Raw genomic sequence first — 19,565 nt, forward strand, 5'->3', positions numbered from 1 at the left:
ACCTATGCAAAGCCCAAGAATAAAGATGTGCTGGGCTGGTTGACATCGTAAGGACATCATGGTTAAGCCCGAAGTAGCTAGCTAGAGAGCAAGCAAAAAAAAATAATGGCTTTGCATATCAAGAGATCACAGTAACCAACAATAGGAACAACGAGAATCAAGCAGCTTTGTAAATTATGTGACCGTTTGTTTTGAAATAAAAAGGCAGATGAAAAATTACTTCTATCTGGAACACAATTTCCTGGCTTTGTGGCTTTAGCTTCATTTTTGGTAGTCGGGCAAGGGGCAGTAGCAGTGAAGGTAGGTGATTTTTTTAATTATTTGTTGCCGAGAGCTGCAAGTCACCACGCTACGCAGTGCATAGATGGTCTACAAAATAAAATACCACTTCAACAGGCAGCTGAAACATTCATCAACACCAGCAAGAAGAACTTGCAGTGCAAACAGAATGCAAAGCAACTCCGCGAGGTCATTTTACTTGGCATTTTTCATGCTACAAAGTATTGTGGACCCTTCAGTGTCTGGCACCGTAACGTCTCGGCAGATTTTCAGACGTGTGATTTATCACAGCGACAGAACAAGTAAATTAGTAAAGAGGTGTCCCGACATATCAAGTGTATGGCTGTGTGAATTTATCATGACTAAGGGCAGGCACTGGTGCTTGGGAATAGAGAAGCTCCCCAAATTGGGATAATCTGGCTGAAACAGAACTGAAATATGGCTGGAGGGAAAAGGAGCACTCTCAGGGATCCTGATCTAGAAGATTTTTTGCTGTAATTGTGTAGAATGAAATGTTTTCTTTAAAAAAAGCCCACAAACTGCTAGCAACCCAGTCAAGTTTTACTAAGAAGCAGTTTCCAAAAGAAGAATATGTTTAGGAATGACAGTCACCAAAATTTGTCTATAGCCCTTGGATTTATTCTCTGAGATACACATTTCAACAGAGGAAAGGCAAGGCTGCTTAGCCTATTGTTTACCCAGTGAGTAATTACACTGTAATTAAATTTTGTTGATTGTTCTCCTTCACAGTAAGATAATCCCATTCACCACCCAAGCTTCAAGGGCATCCATAAATACATGCATGAAGATTAGTCTCTTAGAGGAATGCCCAATGCCCAGGTCAAAACCAGATGCTGCCATACACACTCCAGCACTCAAGACTGGAAATAAAACATATTTGAAAGAGTTTAAGGCCAGATCTAAACCAGTTACAAACATCTTAATACCTGAACTACAACAGTAAAGGATCTGTCACCTACAATATGACAATTTCTACAGTGGGCAAACAGATTTCAGGCATTGGTGAAGTTGTAATTAAGACAATAAGGAAAATATATTAACACCTTGAGGACAGGCAATCTGCAACAGCCAATATAACAAATTCAAGCCAGCCATGCTTGGAAAAGCAGATGCACAAGAGCACAAATACAAGCACATACTGAGAAAATAAGCATTTCGGTTTATGCTGATAAAAAGGAGACCATCATGACATCCGTTCAGGCAGATGTGCTGTTCAAAGAAAAAAAACACCCCACAAGGGGAAGTAAAATGAATCACTCACTCACAAGAATTAGTACTGTTGAATCCTTTTAATAACACTAGGAAAATATCATAGTATTAAAATCCTGCATGGGATCGTCAAAGGGTTATTGTGGTTGGGATTTCTTTTTGTTTATAAACCAAACTTTTTTCCCAATTGTGTTTACTTTTAAACGAACTACTCCTTTACAATGGCATTTCCAGTTAAAACGCGGCTAACCTATAAATACCTGAATACCACAACACACACTGTGTGCGTGGGTTTTTGTTTAAATCTTAGCGGAAGTAATGGTAAATCTAATTCAACACAGGGAAGCAAACGTCGATTTGTTAAGCAGGGAATGTAACAGCCAGTAAAGAATACATTGCATACATAATACAGAAGGAAGAAAAAAAAAATTATCGTCTGGAGTATGTGAAATTACACGATTTTGCACCTTAAACCTATTAGAAGTTACTCTGTTGGCCAATACTAATCCACTGAACAAGCAGAATGTTGGTCAGAAGTCTAACGTTTCCTGTACCAGCACAGAGAGAATATAAGCAGTCCAACGCTGTTAAAAGAAAACATGAAATCCAGCTCATGTTTCTGGTTAGGGCTCGATTTCTTCAGGGATTACTGTTAACATAACATCTTCGTTGCCCCTGCGTACAACCATGTTCAACGTACTGTCCTTTTTAATAATGTCACTGACATCACTGGCTGAGCTTATCGACTGTCCATTGATGCTTATAATCACGTCGTTGTCCTTCAGGCCACCACTGAAAACACAAAGTAGCAATGTATTATTATAATTGCCATTCTACTGTCTTTACAACTTATTTTTTTTTTTAAAAAAAGGAAAAAGATTGCTGGATCTCCTCTATTTCCCAGCTGACGGCAGTTGCAGAGACACAGCGGGCATGCAAAAAGCAATCAGAATTTATGAAGCAGTGGAGATTACAATACTATGCAGAAACCTCAGAAATAGGACGGAGCTACAAGCTTGATGAATCCCATATTTCCCTCTCTTTATAGGAATTCCCTGTTGCAAAGAGCGAAGTAATTCTGCAAGAAGGATCGGAGAACGCCGATTCGGTTGAAGGGATAGAGGCCTATTTTTCTTTTCAAATAATTTCAACAAGGCATTCATTCTGGAGGGGAAATTTTCCAAGCTTTTATTCACATATACACAGCAAAGCAATTTGAGTGGCACTACATGCTAACACACAAGGAATTTCGGCCGTGGATCCATGCTGTTCTCCCCACATAGCTTACCGGCAGGCGCCGCTTTTTCGTCACTTCATATATTATATCTTCCCGGCAGCCGCCGCGTTGCCTTACCTTCATATTTTAAACCTGAGCAGAATAACACACGCAACGATCTAGCCCAGGCACCAAAAATGCATTCTCTTTGCCTGCCTGTCCGTGGCCCCAAGAATCCCCTCTCCTGACCTCAGCAAACCCAAAACTCTCCCGATTTGAAGCAAGACAGGGCAGATCGGGATGCGGCACCGCAGGTCTGAGACTGCTGTCGGGACCGAGAAACAGGGTGATGAGGGATGCCATCGACCACAACATCTCGCCCGGTCTTGCACAACAATCTGGCTCCAAGTTATGGAAATATTAACCAAGTAACCAGATGAGACATGATTCAGCCCTTCGGCATAATCCTTCTTCAGAAAACCACAGAGCAGTCATTGGCCTCTTCCGCCCGCAGCAAACGCCTGCCACATGTGTCTCCTGCAAGCAGGAGGACTTGGCCAACTTTTGCAAGAAATTTGGTCACCTACCGAAAAGCACGGCTTAAAACCTTTTCGTGATAGAAACCATTCCAGGTTATCTCGGTCTCTCGTGCAGCCTCTCCTCTCAACTCATCCCCAGGACAGGTCGCTGCCAGCCTGCTCTGATCCCCTACCCAGCAGGTCTAGAGAGAGGAAATCAGCAGGACGGGGAAACCCATTGCAAGGGGACTAGGAGTGGGGGGAACAAGTGCAAACACAGGGTGCGCTTTAATTGCCAGGCTGGCCTTTGGATGAAGTGCTTGGATTTGAGTTTGCCTTCAAGTTATGTGACTACGCTGCCTCACATTTCTTCCACCTAATGTCCTTCTCCCACATTCTGCTAACTATTATTTGTACTCTTACAATGATTTTTGTGCACCTTCAGATTGGACCTGCGTGTCCAGGTGGTAAATTCTCCCACACTGGAGTCCCATGCTGGAGCAGCCACATTACTCCTACCCTAACTGCAGTTTAATTTCACTTTCCAGGCATACATCAGTATTCTGCACAAACAGTGCCGTCAACGAGAATCACCTACAAAAAGCAATTTAGAGAGCACACTGGACAACTAACCCTGCGTATCCCACAGTGGCATCCAGACTGCAACAAAAAGACATCATCCAACCATTCTCTCAGTCTTCTTGCTCCAAGCAGCTTTCTGTCTACCTGCCTTTGGCGCTACATAAGCCTTTTTGTTGCCACAAAAGTTTACTCTTCTCTAGTTTCAGAAAATGAATAAAGTTTCCCATTTCCTATCCTGGATCAGTGAGCAATTTTTTATCAATCAAACTCTGAAAGGAAAGTGTCTCCCCAGCAAGAGCCAGTCAGACCAGCACTGGTGACCACGGACCAGATGCCGTACTTTAGTCAGGCATCTCCTGAAGTGTGGTACCAACGAGCAGTTGAGCTTCCGAGTAAATACCGAATAATATGACGAAAAAGACCAACCGGCCAAACCCAAAAGCTCTTCCCTGTAACGTGACTCCTGACAAAGCTCTCACACGGAAGAGCATCTCCTGCCAAGAGAGGGTTTCACCCCCATGGAGGCACACCAGGAGCTGGTGGGTTTGCCCAACACTGAGGTGCCTGGGCTGGGATGGCCACGTCTTCACGAGGTGGACGCAAAGCTTCTCCCTCACTCTCTTACAGAAGGGACCAGCAGGGCCACGGGGAGCGTGCACAAGTAAATGTCTTTATTCAGCACTGGCGTCGGTACAACAGATGTCTTGGAAACGATGGCTGAGAAAAATGAAAATTGAGTTTTCACGCCCACTGAATCCTTGCCCTTTCAGCTGGGAACACTGACAGGGCTCCGCTGCAATACCCTCATACATTCCCAGTATTGCCCATTGGGGACCGGACTAAAACCACAAGTTGATTTCCAGTAGACAACCTAATAGCTATCAGATGGTCATGATTTTGTTAATTTAGCATAATCAAGACAGCCAGTTAAGCAGAGAACATTATCATTACCCCCTTAAGTCAGTGGCAGTGGTTTTGAGAAAAGAAAAAAAGTACTTCAACTTACGCTTCAGCTGGTGTTTCTGGAATTACTTCAATAACATACGCCCCAGAGACAACATCAGGAAAGTCTTTATGGCGATCTTTCAGCTCTCTAGCTTTGCTGGAAAATGAAGAAACAGCAACAAAAATATTTTGACAAGATGGGGAAAAAAAAAATCATGCATTTTTACTTAGTTAAGTCATTTAACATACACTAGCTGAGGTATTTTACACATGTTGATGTGACACATCACAATTCGTCTTAACCCTTATGAGCATTTCAGGAATGATTACACTTCTTGCACACACACAGCTTTCCAATGCCTACTTCTGGTACAGGGAATCATTTAAATAAACACAAAGGATAAGAGTTAAAACATCTCAAAACTTGGTCATCACTTCAGAACCGGCAGACCCTGAACACAGTACAAAAAAAATTAAAAAAAAAAAGTTTTCAACACTTTGTTATACCTGTGATCGTGCACATGGGAAAACTGGGTATTTCTACAGGATGTAGTATCACGTGCTCATGAGCCTCTTCTGGTTTGAGTATGAATAAGCAAGTCCACACAAAAGCTTTATTTTAATTTAAGTGAATTGTTTAATGACAATGATTTTATAGACATGGAAATACGCACGTAGCTGCTGCAATTCTTGAAAACATACTGTCCTGTTTTCTCCTTGACCCACATGACAGCACGGGACAGACGGTAACAACAGTAGCAGAGCCTCAGGACAAATTAACAACCGCTAGCTACTCTCTTCTGAAGCATTAAGGAAAAGAAAAAGCCAGGGAGTTGTTTAAAAACTAGCTCATACAAGAGTCTACAGGAGAGTTCAACCATGTAGCAGAAGCAGAGGAAAAGGGAGCCAAAACTGTCTGCGAGTTGTCACCAGCACCCAGAGAGGCACACGTGGCTGGTTCGTCCTCCTGGTTGTCTCTGCAGATCATGAGCTGGATCCCAACGCATGCAGTGACCACACTTGGAAAGGTGAGGAACCACATTTACTTACCTCGGGCTCAGGGACATCATGCGTATGCCAATGTATTTCTTTTTGGTTATAGCTTTCCCTGGGGGGGGAAAAAAAGAAAAAAAAAGGAAAATAGGTCTTGATCAACTGCTCCTACCAGAAGAGCCTCAAAGGCTGCTTGGTGTCTTTCTGGGTTATTATTATTCAAATTGGTGAAGTAAAATACCTTTAGCTTGTCTGTCATGGGATTCAGTTAGGAATTTTTTAATCTTATCCGATGGGATAGCAAACGAGATCCCTGCTGTAACTTTTAATGTGTTAATTCCAATGACTTCACCGTCCTGGAGAAATAAGAAACTGTTATGAGCAAATACAAAATCTCTTAAAGAGAAATGGATGATTTCTTCCAGCCAACCACAAATTCACACTACACGCTTCACATTTAGCTTTCAATTTCTTTAAGTCTATTCTTTGGCGTTTATTGATAAAAAACTATTCTGCAGTTTTGGAAAACTGACGTGGATGTTCATCTTGCCACTAGCAGGAGAGAGATCAGACTCAGGCAGCTCTCCTGAGCAGCACATTCTACAGCCAGTTTTGGTCTGTTTAGCTCAACAGGCACCTCACGAAGCACGGCCCCGACCGGTCCTGAGCAAATATTGCATAATGATAACAGAAAAACGACAGCTGACCAAAACCAAAAGCTCTTCCCAGCAATGTGACTCCAGGAGAGTTTCAGATAAAAACCACCTGATGATTCGAATGCTTCTCAGCAGCTCCCTTTCCTGTTCTACCCCAGAAAAAAGCTATCCAACTACAATATTTTAAACGGAGGTTACCGGTGCTGAAATTATACTGGGAGAAGGGTGAAAAAAGCGCCAAATCTTCAAGGCAGAAGTTCTGACTAGCTCTCTCTTCCCATCCATGCTGCTCCTCGCTGAGGACCATCACCTCGCCTCTGCTCAATCCCACGTGCCCTCGTCCAGGAGCTCCAACCTGCTTCAGCTGTTCTCTCGTGGGCTTATCCACAGCTGCTGCAAGGTCAGCTATGTTCTACAATACCAGCAAATAAACCCTAATATCCTGATAAATGTGGGTTTTTCAATGCCCTCAGCATCATTCGAAATAAAGAGGTAGATATGGGTGTGAGCCATTAAGGTGAGTTTCAATATGCAAAATAAAAATGTATTACCAGCTGCACAGTACACAAGGAAGGCAAATGCCTTAACTTTATAAAGTGCTTTTTACTTTTTGCAAGGCATGGGCAGAAAAAAAAATAATAATCAGGCATTACGCTTGCTTGGAACCACACAAACCATAAATACCTTAAATATTGAAATCCAAGAGTATCTTGTGATTTCTCCAGCATAATGGGCTTAGTAAGAACAACCATGGGAATTTTGTTTAGTCAGCCACATATCAAAAGCTCTGAATCACATTTCTGGTGTGGTGTTTTGTTTGTCTGTTGGTTTGGGTAGGCTTTTTGTTTTGTTTTTTCAACTAAAAAGTAAAAAGCAACAAGCTTGTCACTAAAAAGAAACTCTTACCAGATTTACTAGGGGTCCTCCGGAGTTTCCATACTGCAAATAAACATATGGCAAGAACATGTTTTAATATCTACCTCTTAATTCATGGCAAGCAAAACGTAGAAGAAATTTTTGAAATATTTCTGTAGTAATTTTTGCATTGTCTATTAAATATGTGCAATAGAACACTCTTAACATCCAAACCCATTAACTACACTTAACATCACCCCTTTTAGCTTAGCTTTGAAAATGCGTAGTCCTTCTTCGCTTGCCAGATTAAGCAAGCCAAGGTTTTTCTTTTGTTTTAGTAGCACCATGCTAGCAACTTAGAAGATTTTAGGACAGCTCTGGGACCTGTTAGTGAAGATTTCTTACAAGACTGACAGTAGAAGCACAAAAACTATTGTTTTGCCTTAACGCAGAAACAAACTTGAACCCTTAAACCAAGCTTGGCTTCCTCTTTAGAAAACATGACAGATTTCGAAAAGATACTTATTTGCCAGAGCATATCGCCTCCTCCCTTGCAGTCTGTACGAATTTCGAAGTGAAGGCAGATATTGTACTCGGTGTGGTTCCTTGGGGGATTTCTAAATAACAACCAAGCGCTGCTGCGGCGCAGATGTCCGTATTTACACGGATGAAAAAGAAAAGCCAACTGCGCTCACTGTTCTTAAGAACTGTACCACTGGTGAAATTTTCAAAGGAACCCTTCAAGAAATCTGAGCTGAAAGGGACGAGGCTCAGAGCAGGACGTACATTGATGATGGCGTCGGTCTGAATATAGTCCATGTCGGAGTTGCGGAGCCCCAGCTCCTTGCCCCCGCGCTGAGTGGTGCTAACGATCCCTGTAGTCACAGTGTTTTGCAGGGAAAATGGACTTCCAATCGCCACCACAAACTCTCCTGGCCTCAAGTCGGCAGACTGACCGAGCAGAAGAACTGGCAATTTACCCTACAAATAAAAAAAAATTAAATTAAGAAAAAAAAAATCAAATCCAAATGTTAAGACCCTACTATACTGGTAAGACAAATTCTACAGAAATATGTTAGTAGAATGTTAACAGAGAATACATTAATAGGGAGAGAGGCTTTTATCCCTTGTGGGCTTGGCTCACTCCGATTTCCTGGAATATTTCATGTGGCCCCGTATGGAAACACCTCAACATGATTCTGCTCTGAAGAATGGGCTCTTTAGACTGTAGGGGTACTTTATCCACAACAGGTACCCATTAAATCGAAAACGATTAAGCCCAAAGGAATATTTATGCTCTGCTGTACAAAGCAAACATCTGATGACATTCGGAATGAGTTGTTTCCAAAAGCTTCTTGAAATCATTAGCCAACAGCTGCTGAAGCAAAACTATATTGTTTGAGAGTGAACAGTAAAGTCAAGAAAGCAACACTGAAGTGCCTCAAACATGCATATACATAGTTAAAAGCATTTTATATTCTCATAAGACACCAGCAAATATTTCATCTTTCGTTTTTTTCATAGGATGATCACTTCTAAATAATTATATTGCCTCCTACATGCACTAATATCTTCTGAAGATGTTAGGATTTAAAGACTTTACAGGATTTTTCTGTTCTGACAGCAGGGGCTACCATCCTATTTTAGAGATCTTATCTCTAAACATATTAACTATTATGCTATTGAAGACGTTCCCACTAAGACACTCTGAAAATACAGCATCAATAGAGATCACTGCAATTTACAGCAATTAAAACAAAAAAACGTAAGGGAGGGAAGGTTGGATACACACACCCTTGCAATGCAAAGGATCAAGGGATCAGAGTACGGTTTCTCCAAGATGTATCTGCACAGGAACTGAACTGGCTGGAGAACAAATGATTCAAAGTGGACCAATAACCCCCCTGGAGCAATCAGAAAACAGCTGGGAAGTTCTTAAGGCCTCCTACTCACCAAGTAATTGAGAAGAGTATTCTGAAGCAGATCATATTTCAAACAAATACTTTGCCTTTATTTATCACTTGCCTGCAAAATACACATTCAGCCCTATTTCTTCTTTGCTTTCTATTTTTAAAAATCAGTCTTTACCCTTTCAGTGATGTTACATGGTTTTTTTAATCCTTTTCTGCTTAACTTGTTGTCCAAATGATCCTGACACTCTCCAGGTACTTAATCATGTCACTAGACTACTTCTATTAACATCAATGGACTTGTATAGAATCAGGTTTCCGTTTAAGGCTCTGGAGATAAGGAGCTTACTGAACCCAAAATCAAAACAGAGTAAGTCTCAAAGGATATATCTTTTGCTTGGCAAACTTAACTTTAGCATAGCTTTCCTCAAAGCTCGCCCCACTTCAAAATTCTTACCTTTTTTTGCTAAAAAAACCTGGCCCCAAAAGCAAAAAAGGCCTTACTATAAGCTTTCAGAAGAGGCCAGTGATTGTAGATGCAGTGGAAGTCCCAGCTAGAGATTAACTTAAACTGCTTTCCAAGGAGTGCATAACACAGTCACTTTATTAAAACCCAAGGTACCTTTCAAGGTATTCTTGAGCTGTGTACCGAAAATGAGTGTACAAATTGTAGCTCTTTTAGAGGTCTTTTGTCATCAGCAGTTTGAAAGCCTGTATCAGTAAGTCATCCTTAGGGTCAAAAATCTACTAATACAAACTAACCCAAATGTATTTTTCACCCACAGTCTTATTTCATATGTCCTTGGAGATACACAGTGTCTGTAAAGTAGAAAGTAAAAAATAAAGGCATCAGTCATCACCATATGCGGCTGCAAATACACAACTTATGGTTTTAATATTTAACAAGCCTGGTCTTGTGTATCCTTTATCCAGCTTTGTTACAATTCCACAAGCAAAAATTTTACTCAGATGAACAGACTGTTTCAATAAAATTCATTGCCAAATCCCAGATGGGATAAGATCCTCAATGGAAACTTATCTTTTAGTCTCCAGACAGCAAGAAAATAATTAACCAACTGCTTGTTAAACAGAATCAGTTGGAAGAGCAACACTATAGGCAACACTGTGAGGAGAAAAATATTTCTCTTCCTAATCACCTTTCAGAGGAAAGTTTTCACAACCGCCAATGCCTTACTATTATTTAATAATTACCCGTGGTCCCTATCAGTGCCACAGCTATAGATAAACCCAACCGAGGCCATGGCTTAATTCTGGGAAAGGTTCAACAGCGCTGCCCGGTTTCCCCACGGCGTTCACAGGGTGGAAGAGAAGCAGTGAGATCCCAAAGCGACCTCGCCGAAAAAACCAAAGCCGCCTCGCCGACCGGTTCATCATCTCAGACCACAGCCCTGGCTCCAAGGGACCTCTCCGGTACGGCGGGGAAGAGGCAGCCCCGATGAGCTGTGCTGGGAAGTACGCAGTGCATGCAACACAAACAGCCCCATATGGGTATTGTTTGGATAGAGGGAGCACCCTGGCCCTTCCTCCTCTTGCCAGATGCTATTCAGCTTACGTAGCACGTGTTTTCAAGATGTCGTTGGTCGAGAAGCGCATCTCTTTTTGGCACTGCTTTTCGTTATTTAAAAAAAAAAAACCACAGAAAAACCCAAACCCACAAAAAGTGGGGTTTGTTTGTATTCTAGCGGATGCTTTGTAGAGAAAGAAGACATGTCTCATCAAATGAAACAGAGACAAGCAAAAGGAAGCAGAAATTATTATTTTTTTTTCTCATTAACAGAAAAAAAGGACTAGTCGTGTACAAAGTTAAAGATTTATACAACGTTCCTGAGTTATAAAAACAGTCAGGAAGCCAAAATCGCATCTGGCAGCAGAAAGAAAATACACGAACAATCTCTGACTAATACAATTACTTTTGATTGTGCTGAGTTTTCAAGCCTGTGCCTATACTAGCCAGGCTTCAGTTCAAAGTCTAACGCTGTACGGATTGGCTGTGGGTCACCCGTGTGATTCAACATGCCTTCCGGAAAGAGTTTGGCTAACCTTTCCTTTGCTAGGAACAAAAATCAAGTTGCAAAAAATCGCCTTGCTCTGCACATATTATGAAACACAGCTCTGGAAAGCACAGTCTCTGTTCCTTACGATTTTGCCGCGTGCTGCACTAACGGCACAGCAGGCAGACACTCTCCTTAATGCTTCTACAGGCAACTGCCACGAAGAATTAGTTATGATGAATATATGCAACCTGGTGGCTTTAAATTCGGGGTTTTCTCTCCAAAAGAGCTTAAAATTGCCACATTCAGAACTGAACTTTCCATTATCAAGAACCCACAAGTATGTACTTAAATTGCAGAGGTGTTTCTGAAGTGAAATCAGTATAAAACTTCTCACCTAGGATGTGAAGGCAGCCCTCGTAAACCGAGATTAAGCCAGGGTCCAGGGCTCTCAATAAGTACACTTAACAAACACGCACTCTTCAATCTTTACACCACGTCTGATGGTCATCCAGACGATGTAACTACTGTCACAACTCGTTGATTCTTCTCTTTGGTTAACTGTAGACTTGCCACAACAGTTAATTAAAATCCCAGGCAAACGAGCATGCCTTGCAGCCCAACGAACAGGGAGCCAGGAACACCCAGCCCTTCGACCCAGCTTTCCCAGTGACTCACTGCATGACCCTGGGCAACACATAACGTCTTTTTCTCTCCCTCTGCCTTAAATTTGACGGAGCCTTGGGGCTCTGCTGGGATCCGTGTTTACTCAATAAAAACAAATCTGCATTCTGCAAGTACACAGAAATAGGACGAAACATGCGAAACCATAAGTGGCACATGACTCACTGTTTACACCCAGCCAGGGAAGGAGCCGTTAATTAGTGTTAATATTTTAAGCCTTTCTCATCCCCAAAGGGCTTCAGACATTTTTATAACATACGGATTTGACTCAAACCCCGGGTAAACATAACTCCCACGAAATGGAGAGCTGCACGCCACCACAAGAAACGGCTCCATCCAACAACAAGACGCAGCTAGGACGTGGCACGAGAGATCAGGATGAGTACGGGAGAACGGCGGCACCAGGCAGGAGCCCGACGTTCACCCAATGTACGTTAGCAAGAGTACTCGAGTCAGGAAAAGTAAGTGAAGCCCTGACAGATCTGCTCTGAAACTAAAAGGAGAGGCAACACAGAGAAATAAAAAGCAACAGTCAGCCAGCCAGTACCAGTAGGTGTTTCATAGTTGGAATTTTTTCATCCACGAAATAAGTGAATGTGTCTCGATGCCAGCACCGAAAGCAGGTAAACCCCTTCCCTGCTCTGTAACCCCCTTCATTCGTGGAAGGAAGATCACGAATTTGGAGGAAACGGCTCGCAGTTCCATAAACCAATGTGGAGGGGACAAATATTCAGAGTTGTCTTAAATAGCGACAGATTTCCTGCATGCTTTTTTATTTTTAGGTGGAAAAGAAACAGATGCTTGTATGGTACGCTAGTTCAGCCGCAAGTAACTCTGGCAAGACATGTAACTTCCCTGGGAACTGCATTTCTCTTCTCATTAATGAAACGAACGTCCAGAATACGTTATGGCAAAATAAAAACACAGGCCATAAGCACATCAAAACATAGAGTGTCATCTACCATCTAGAAACTACTTGTCAGAACGCCAAAGAAAATGAAAAACGCAAGCTGAACACATTACAAGCCCCTGAAAGAATTTCATCTATAGTTAGCAAAACAAAACCGAGTCTCCTTATCTAAATATAGAGCATGGGAAGTTTGCTGGAAAAAAAAAAGAAAAATTAAAAAAAAAAAAAGGTGAAACGCTGTTTTGCTGTGTCACTGGGATTACAATTACCTGGCAAGATATTGCTGTTTTTCCTTAAAAAGAAAATAAAATAGAAATAAATAATAATAATAAAAAAAAGATAAAATTAAATATACCCTGGTGCTAGCAGACTCACTCCATCCTCCCTGCAGCAAATGCCACAAGGAGCTGAAGATGGCAGGAAGCCACTGCTGCCTAAACTGATGAATAAACAGGAGTTAACATCCAAACTTTTTACAAGCTATTTCATTTCTATGGGTCCTGAAAACTTCTGGAAGCAATATGTGGGCTTCCTCGGGCTCTCGAGAGGAAGCACTATAATATCCAGCAACAGATTTCAAAGTCAAATAGCATTTTATAAAAGACACTTACATCTGGTATTCCAGCAGTTTGGTTTTTCAAAACGCTATTAAAATATTGATACATAAACAGGAAAGTTTGCTTTCCTGCTTCCCTCAGTTTGTACACATACAAGGAAAAAAAACCCAGCAAATCTCCTCCGACCACAAAGATACAGACACTGCATTGCCTCACGAAACCGCCAAAGGAATGAGGGCAGAAAGTCTTGTTGATTTAAAAGTGCCAGACTAAGTGGCTATTAGTAAGATGCAGGAAAAAACTTAAGGAAAAAGCCTGAAATACCACCGCAAATTAGAGAACGGTCATAAACCCACTGCTCTATCACTGAGATGCCAAATCCTGCCTGGGATACAGACAGAAGCCAGTAACTGGTCACACTGAGGAGCAAAAATCTTCAGTCCCTGGCATGTTTTCTGTGATATAGGTGTCGTTTCAGAGCCGGTGGCAAGTGTCTCATGGCTGGAGGAGGCTGACGGGAGACCTCATTGCTCTCTACAACCACTTGGAAGGAGGTTGCAGCGAGGTGGGGGTTGGTCTCTTCTTCCAAGTCACCAGCGATAGGGCAAGAGAAAACAGCCTCGAGTTGCACCAGGGGAAGTTTATATTGGATGTTATGGAAAGTTTCTATTACTGAAAGAGGAGTGAGGTATTGGAACAGGCTGTTGAAGGACATGGCGGAGTCACCATCCCTGGAGGTGTTAAAAAAATGTGCAGACGTGGCACTTCGGGACACGGTTTAGTAGTCATGCTGGTGTTGGACTGATGGCTAGACTTGATGATCTTAAGAGGTCTTTTCCAACCTTAATGATTCTATGGTTTTTAAGCATCTAGGAAGAAGATACACCTCAACATAAAGCCATTCATGGTGCCCCCCACTTCTGTCGTGGCTGCCAAGCCACAGGCACCTGTCACAGCCATCATTTCTAAGGGCACAGTCCCATTTCACGGGGTCTCCAGGCAAAAGTCACCTCCTCCTTGCACTGCTTTTGGCTTCCAGCTTCAATTTTAGTGAGGGCACAGGGTTCTTCTGCAATTCTGCCCTCAATTAACCCTGACACTGTCCATTAAACCACCCTAAAATTCTCCTTCCTCCTCAACAGCTGCATCACACATTCTCATTTAAGTTACTGGTCTTGAGAATAATTTCATAATCAAGCTCTGCCAGCTCAAAAGCATCTGCTAGCTTTGGAGCGTTGTGCAATATTTTTGCTGGGTTTCATGCTCACTGCGGTATCACGCGTGCCATAAAGGATGGATTATTTCACCAGCTTCTTGACTAATGCTGCCAAAGTCCAAATTTTTCTAGGGAAGTTTTATAGGTTATGAACGTTCATATCCGAACTGCCTGCAGCTGCAACGCTCCTTTCTAGCATTGCTCAAAGCATTTGGAAGGACAGTTATGTCACATTCACGTCTGCCACACTTTGACTCGTCTTGCTTCCCAGTTTCTACACTTTAGCAAACTCCTGCGGGTCACTACGGACACAAGAAACACAGCTGCTCTCTTTTACAGACTGTAAAAATAAGCACATTTTAGGATGAGAAGAACAACTATAAGATTTCTGTTCCTCATTGGCTGCAACATGTTTTTCCACCGAGAAGAATTTAATCAGGGAAATGGTTCATCCTTACAGGTGCCCGGATTTTACCACCTTCTTTAATTTCCTGTTGCGCTCAGAAAAGCCAAATTAATTCTAGTAATGTCTTTGGCCCAATGTTCACACCTTACAGAAAAACAGCATGCAGGCGGCTGCAAAATCTTAACAGTTTTAGGAACACCAGCTGACAGCCTAAACTCATACTTCAAGCCCAGCTCTGTTGCTAACCACAGAGGCATTCTTCAACCTTCAGATCCTGCCTTAACACGTCACAGAAAAACAGAAGAAAACGAATTTTCTGCATCTTTGATGTCACCTTCAAGTAATTTATTCAAAAGGGAGAACTTCAGAAAGTCTTAGGGATGTTTTTCATGCCATATCTAGATTTTTAAAGGGTTATTTGACCTCTTTAGCCAAGAAATACATTCCAACTTCAATAAATTACCACCTCTGTGATTTTAAAAAGCCTGTTATGAAACTGGATGATCACAAGGCATTTCAGCGCAAAAACGAAACCTCAAACACTGAACTTGAACGGATATTTGAAAACATGACGTCAAAGTTCAGTCTGAAAGTCAACTTCTCAGCTGACTGCGCTTCCATTTTAACTTTTTTCAAACACTTAAAATTTTGTGTTTCTAACTCTCTGTCCTGTGAACTGAGTTGCCTTGGGACTCACCTTGCACTGGGATTCCCAGTGCCATGTCACTACACCTAGCTGGTAAACTGGTGTCCCATCCCAGAAAGAAAAACAAACAAACAAAAAACCAAACAACAACAACAAACCACAAAAACCCAAGCAATACAAGAAGTTTTCCTCAAGTCTCCTGAGATACAACAGGCATGGGCCAGGGGGAAATGACACTCAAGGTACTCGGTTGTACAGCTGATAGGGCACTGACCCAATGTATGTCAGACCCAAGCTTATATCCATATTCTACCTAATTCAGAGCAGAGAAAATTTTGATCTCCTGCTACCCAGACAGATGTGCTAAGCTGACACGTGATGAAGAGAAGCCCAGCCTCCAGGCACTGAGTCACTTCCCAAAGTTTCATTAAAACCAACTCTTTTTCTCACAGACAGTTGAATATTATTAATGGGCCAGTCCCTCCCCTTCCCAGCCCCCAAAAGAAAAATCCAGGTGATTTGGCTCCAGATAGCTCTAAGGCAGAAGAAGCTTCCTGCCTTAAAGAATTTGCAAATAATACACAAATGAATTAAGTTGCAATACTGACGTGCTGTTTGCAAAACAGGGTCACAACTACGCTCGAAAACTACACTGGTGGAAGAAAACGATGACTATCATTTAACTACACAGCAGTAATATTTTAGAAGTAGAGTATCTGCCCTCTCACAAGTCATAACTAGCATCGCCAATTCCAGTCCTGTTCAACAGTGGTTTCCACTACAGGCAACACATCTGGCCGCATTCTCTTTGTTCCAAGCTGCTTCCAAGTCTTCCAGGTTCTCCCTTCCCGCAAGCAGCTTACCAGGGAAGTTTTGGAGCCATTGCTTCAGGGTATCAAATAACAAAATTGTGTGTCTGCTCTCTTCTTAAGTCCCCTAAACCATGTGCCACATCTGTTCCATGTCTCCTCTCTTTGACTCAATAGCTTCTCTCTTCTCCGGAGCTCACCTTCTCATCCCCGTTTTCTGGTCTACTTGCCCCACCATGTTGTGGTGCCAATTTTAAATCACTTTTCCATCTTCCCTTCAATCCCTGTCATATCCTAGTCAGCCTAATGCTGCTAGTTCTTATCCAGTGGAGCTTTCCCTTTGGTTTTTACTGCAGACCTGTTTTTGCTTATTTTTAATATAAAAATTAGAACATGAATGTGTAAATAGGTTACCTCAGGAAAACAGAGAAAAAAAAAAACATGGCAAAAAAAATTCTTGGTATTGTTATGGTTTTCTGCCATGCTACTGTTAAGAAGCTTTTAAATAAGACAAAAAAAGCGATGTTTTAAATGACAAAGGTGGCAAGGGAGCAGCAGGAGCACTTCATATTTTAGGTCATCCAGGAGTTCTGCATTAGACCTCTGATTTAGTCATGAGCTCTGGCACAAACACTTTTGACCTCACTGGGGAATAGGTCGAAACTAAAACACTGCAAGATCTACACATTTTTGAGTCATGTGTTTCAAATGGAACATTCCTGCCTGTTAAATTTGAAGGTCATTAACGAACAGCCCAAACAAGGGAAACCAATATGAGCAGCACCCCAAGCAATCACATGCATATAATTGCATCTACATTGCACAGTATTTCGACACAATATTCCACTTGCGTTACACTGTCATGTGCAGAACTGCATGACAGCTTTTCTGCTGTCACAGGAGGCAGAATAACACCGAGAGCTGTGTGTCTGATATGGAGGAAGACCGTGGATGGGAAGTTGCATTCCTGTTTGGCCAGAAAACCACTTGCAGTGTAAGAGCATCTTTCCGAATGGCTTTAATTTGCACGTTCAAGATGCTTCTCAAGATATTTTCAATTTTTAGTATCTGATTCAGTGTGGTACAGCCCTTCAGAGGAACAAATGCATCCTCTAAAAGCAATCTGTGCCTCTGGCATAGGCACACAAGAAAGGCTAATACATCCCCCACTATCAACCACAAGGCACAATCCATTTTGTCTCAGAGGGAGGGTTTTATTAGCCAACGTGTGCAAACCAGTCAGCCAACTCTGTTACTGTTTTTTATTTCCAGGGGGCATACAAAACTGCTACCTATCTGCTTGCACTACACTGAGAGGTGATAAAATTAACCATTTCAGCACTGGTGAGGCTGCATCTTGAGTATTGTGTTCAGTTTTGGGCGCCTCAGTATAGGAGAGATATCGAGGTGCTGGAGCGAGTGCAGAGGAGGGCAACAAAGCTGGTGAAGGGCCTGGAGAACAGACCTTATGAGGAGCCATTGAGGGAGCTGGGTCTGTTCAGTTTGATGAAGAGGAGGCTGAGGGGGGATCTCATCATGCTCTACAGTTACTTGAAAGGACATTGTAGAGAGGTTGGTGCTGGTCTCTTCTCACAGGGAATTAGGGACAGAACCAGGGGGAATGGTTGCAAGTTGCAACAGGGCAAGTTTAGGCTGGACATTAGGAAGAAATTCTTCACAGAAAGAGTGGTCAGACCCTGGAACAGACTGCCTAGGGAGGGGGTTGAGTCGCCATCCCTGGATGTGTTCAAGTGTCATTTAGATGTGGTGTTGGGTGATGTGGTTTAGGGGTGAACTTGTAGTGTAGGGTCAATGGTTGGACTCGATGATCCCAAGGGTCTTTTCCAACCTGAATTGTTCTATGATTCTATAACCAGCCACAAATGTGGCTTTTAAAAATGTTTATCCACCTAGCTCAAATACTGTCAGACGACTAGCCTCTCCTTCAAACAGGAAGATCAGCAATAGCTTTGGGAAGGAGGATACTAAATTAAGAGGAATAAAATGCAGATGGCTTTACCCACTCACCTGAGCATCTATTTTAATTAGTGCAATGTCAGCTTTTTCATCGACATCTTTAATTTTAGCTTCATACGTTTCACCGTTCTTCAGCTCCACCTTCACCCGGTTTTTGTTGGTGACGACGTGGGCGTTTGTCACTATCAGCCCATCTTCAGAGACGATGAACCCTGAACCACTGGCAACAGGAATCTCTCTCTTCGAATAAGGAAGTCTAAAAGACACAGGAAATAAACATTTATCACCGCAAGAAGTCGAGAGATCACCAAGCACTCACAACAACGCACAGCCAAAGAGGGTTTGGTGGGTTGTCATGCTTTAGGATATCTGTTGTCACTTAATACCATTGACAAGATAATGCATGTGCGTTAGGTTTTTTGGCCAGACCTCTTAAATTATCTTTAATTCTTAAGCATGACAAACGCTTACCACCTCAGAAAACCTCTTTGCTATTACATGGCATCAATCAACATTTCTGGCGCACTGGCAGGTGGTTTCAAGAATACAAAAAATCAAAACTAGACATCTTGTTTACTTGCGAAATAATTCAATGTGAACCACAGCAGGAGCTATCTTCTCCACCACATCTGCAATAAAGTTGTATTTGTGCCGCAGGCTATTAGGATGTTCTTGGCCTGGAATAGAAACAGAAAACACGCCGTGAGTTCTTCAAGTGACAGGAGAAAGGTCATGGCAAAACACCTGAATTCAAAAAAAAGCACCAAGTGGATGTCTTTCCCTTCCTTAAAATTGATCTGCAGCATAACCCCTGCCCCCAGATTTCCCTTCTGCAGGATGCTTTATCGTCAGGACAAACGGACACCTCTGTGTTTCAAGCGCACGCAACCGGGCCATGGGGCAGCAGATCTGCTGTGAAAGGGATTTTGTACTCAAACGCCTCCATTTCTGCCCTCACCTCTTTTCTGGATGGTCTGTTTAGCCCGTATGGTCCTAGACGAAAACAAACGGGCTCTGTTCCTCTGCCAAAACACGCCGGCTTAGTGGTTTTTGAAGTCTCACGCTGCTGCGTCTGTAAAATGCCGAGGACAGCGAGGTCCTAAGCCCAGTGCAAGCCCACAGCAGTGGCTGCAAAGTTCAAACTCAGGTCCGAGGTTTGTGCTG

At 42.4% G+C, this 19,565-nt stretch overlaps 1 protein-coding gene across 1 annotated transcript; it reads right to left on the minus strand.

The window, feature by feature from the left end:
* Window positions 1–1,574: 1,574 nt before the first annotated feature.
* On the minus strand, window positions 1,575–19,078 carry HTRA1 (HtrA serine peptidase 1; the record flags this gene model as incomplete). The annotated part of the gene is made up of 8 exons (XM_009877586.1): window positions 1,575–2,301; window positions 4,832–4,927; window positions 5,821–5,878; window positions 6,005–6,119; window positions 7,326–7,358; window positions 8,061–8,255; window positions 18,453–18,657; window positions 18,979–19,078. Coding segments are annotated over 8 exons (971 nt in total), but the record flags the coding sequence as incomplete, so codon positions are not given.
* Window positions 19,079–19,565: the final 487 nt, after the last annotated feature.

The sequence above is a fragment of the Apaloderma vittatum genome, unplaced genomic scaffold, assembly GCF_000703405.1.
Source record: "Apaloderma vittatum isolate BGI_N311 unplaced genomic scaffold, ASM70340v1 scaffold7681, whole genome shotgun sequence".
NCBI lineage: Eukaryota > Metazoa > Chordata > Aves > Trogoniformes > Trogonidae > Apaloderma > Apaloderma vittatum.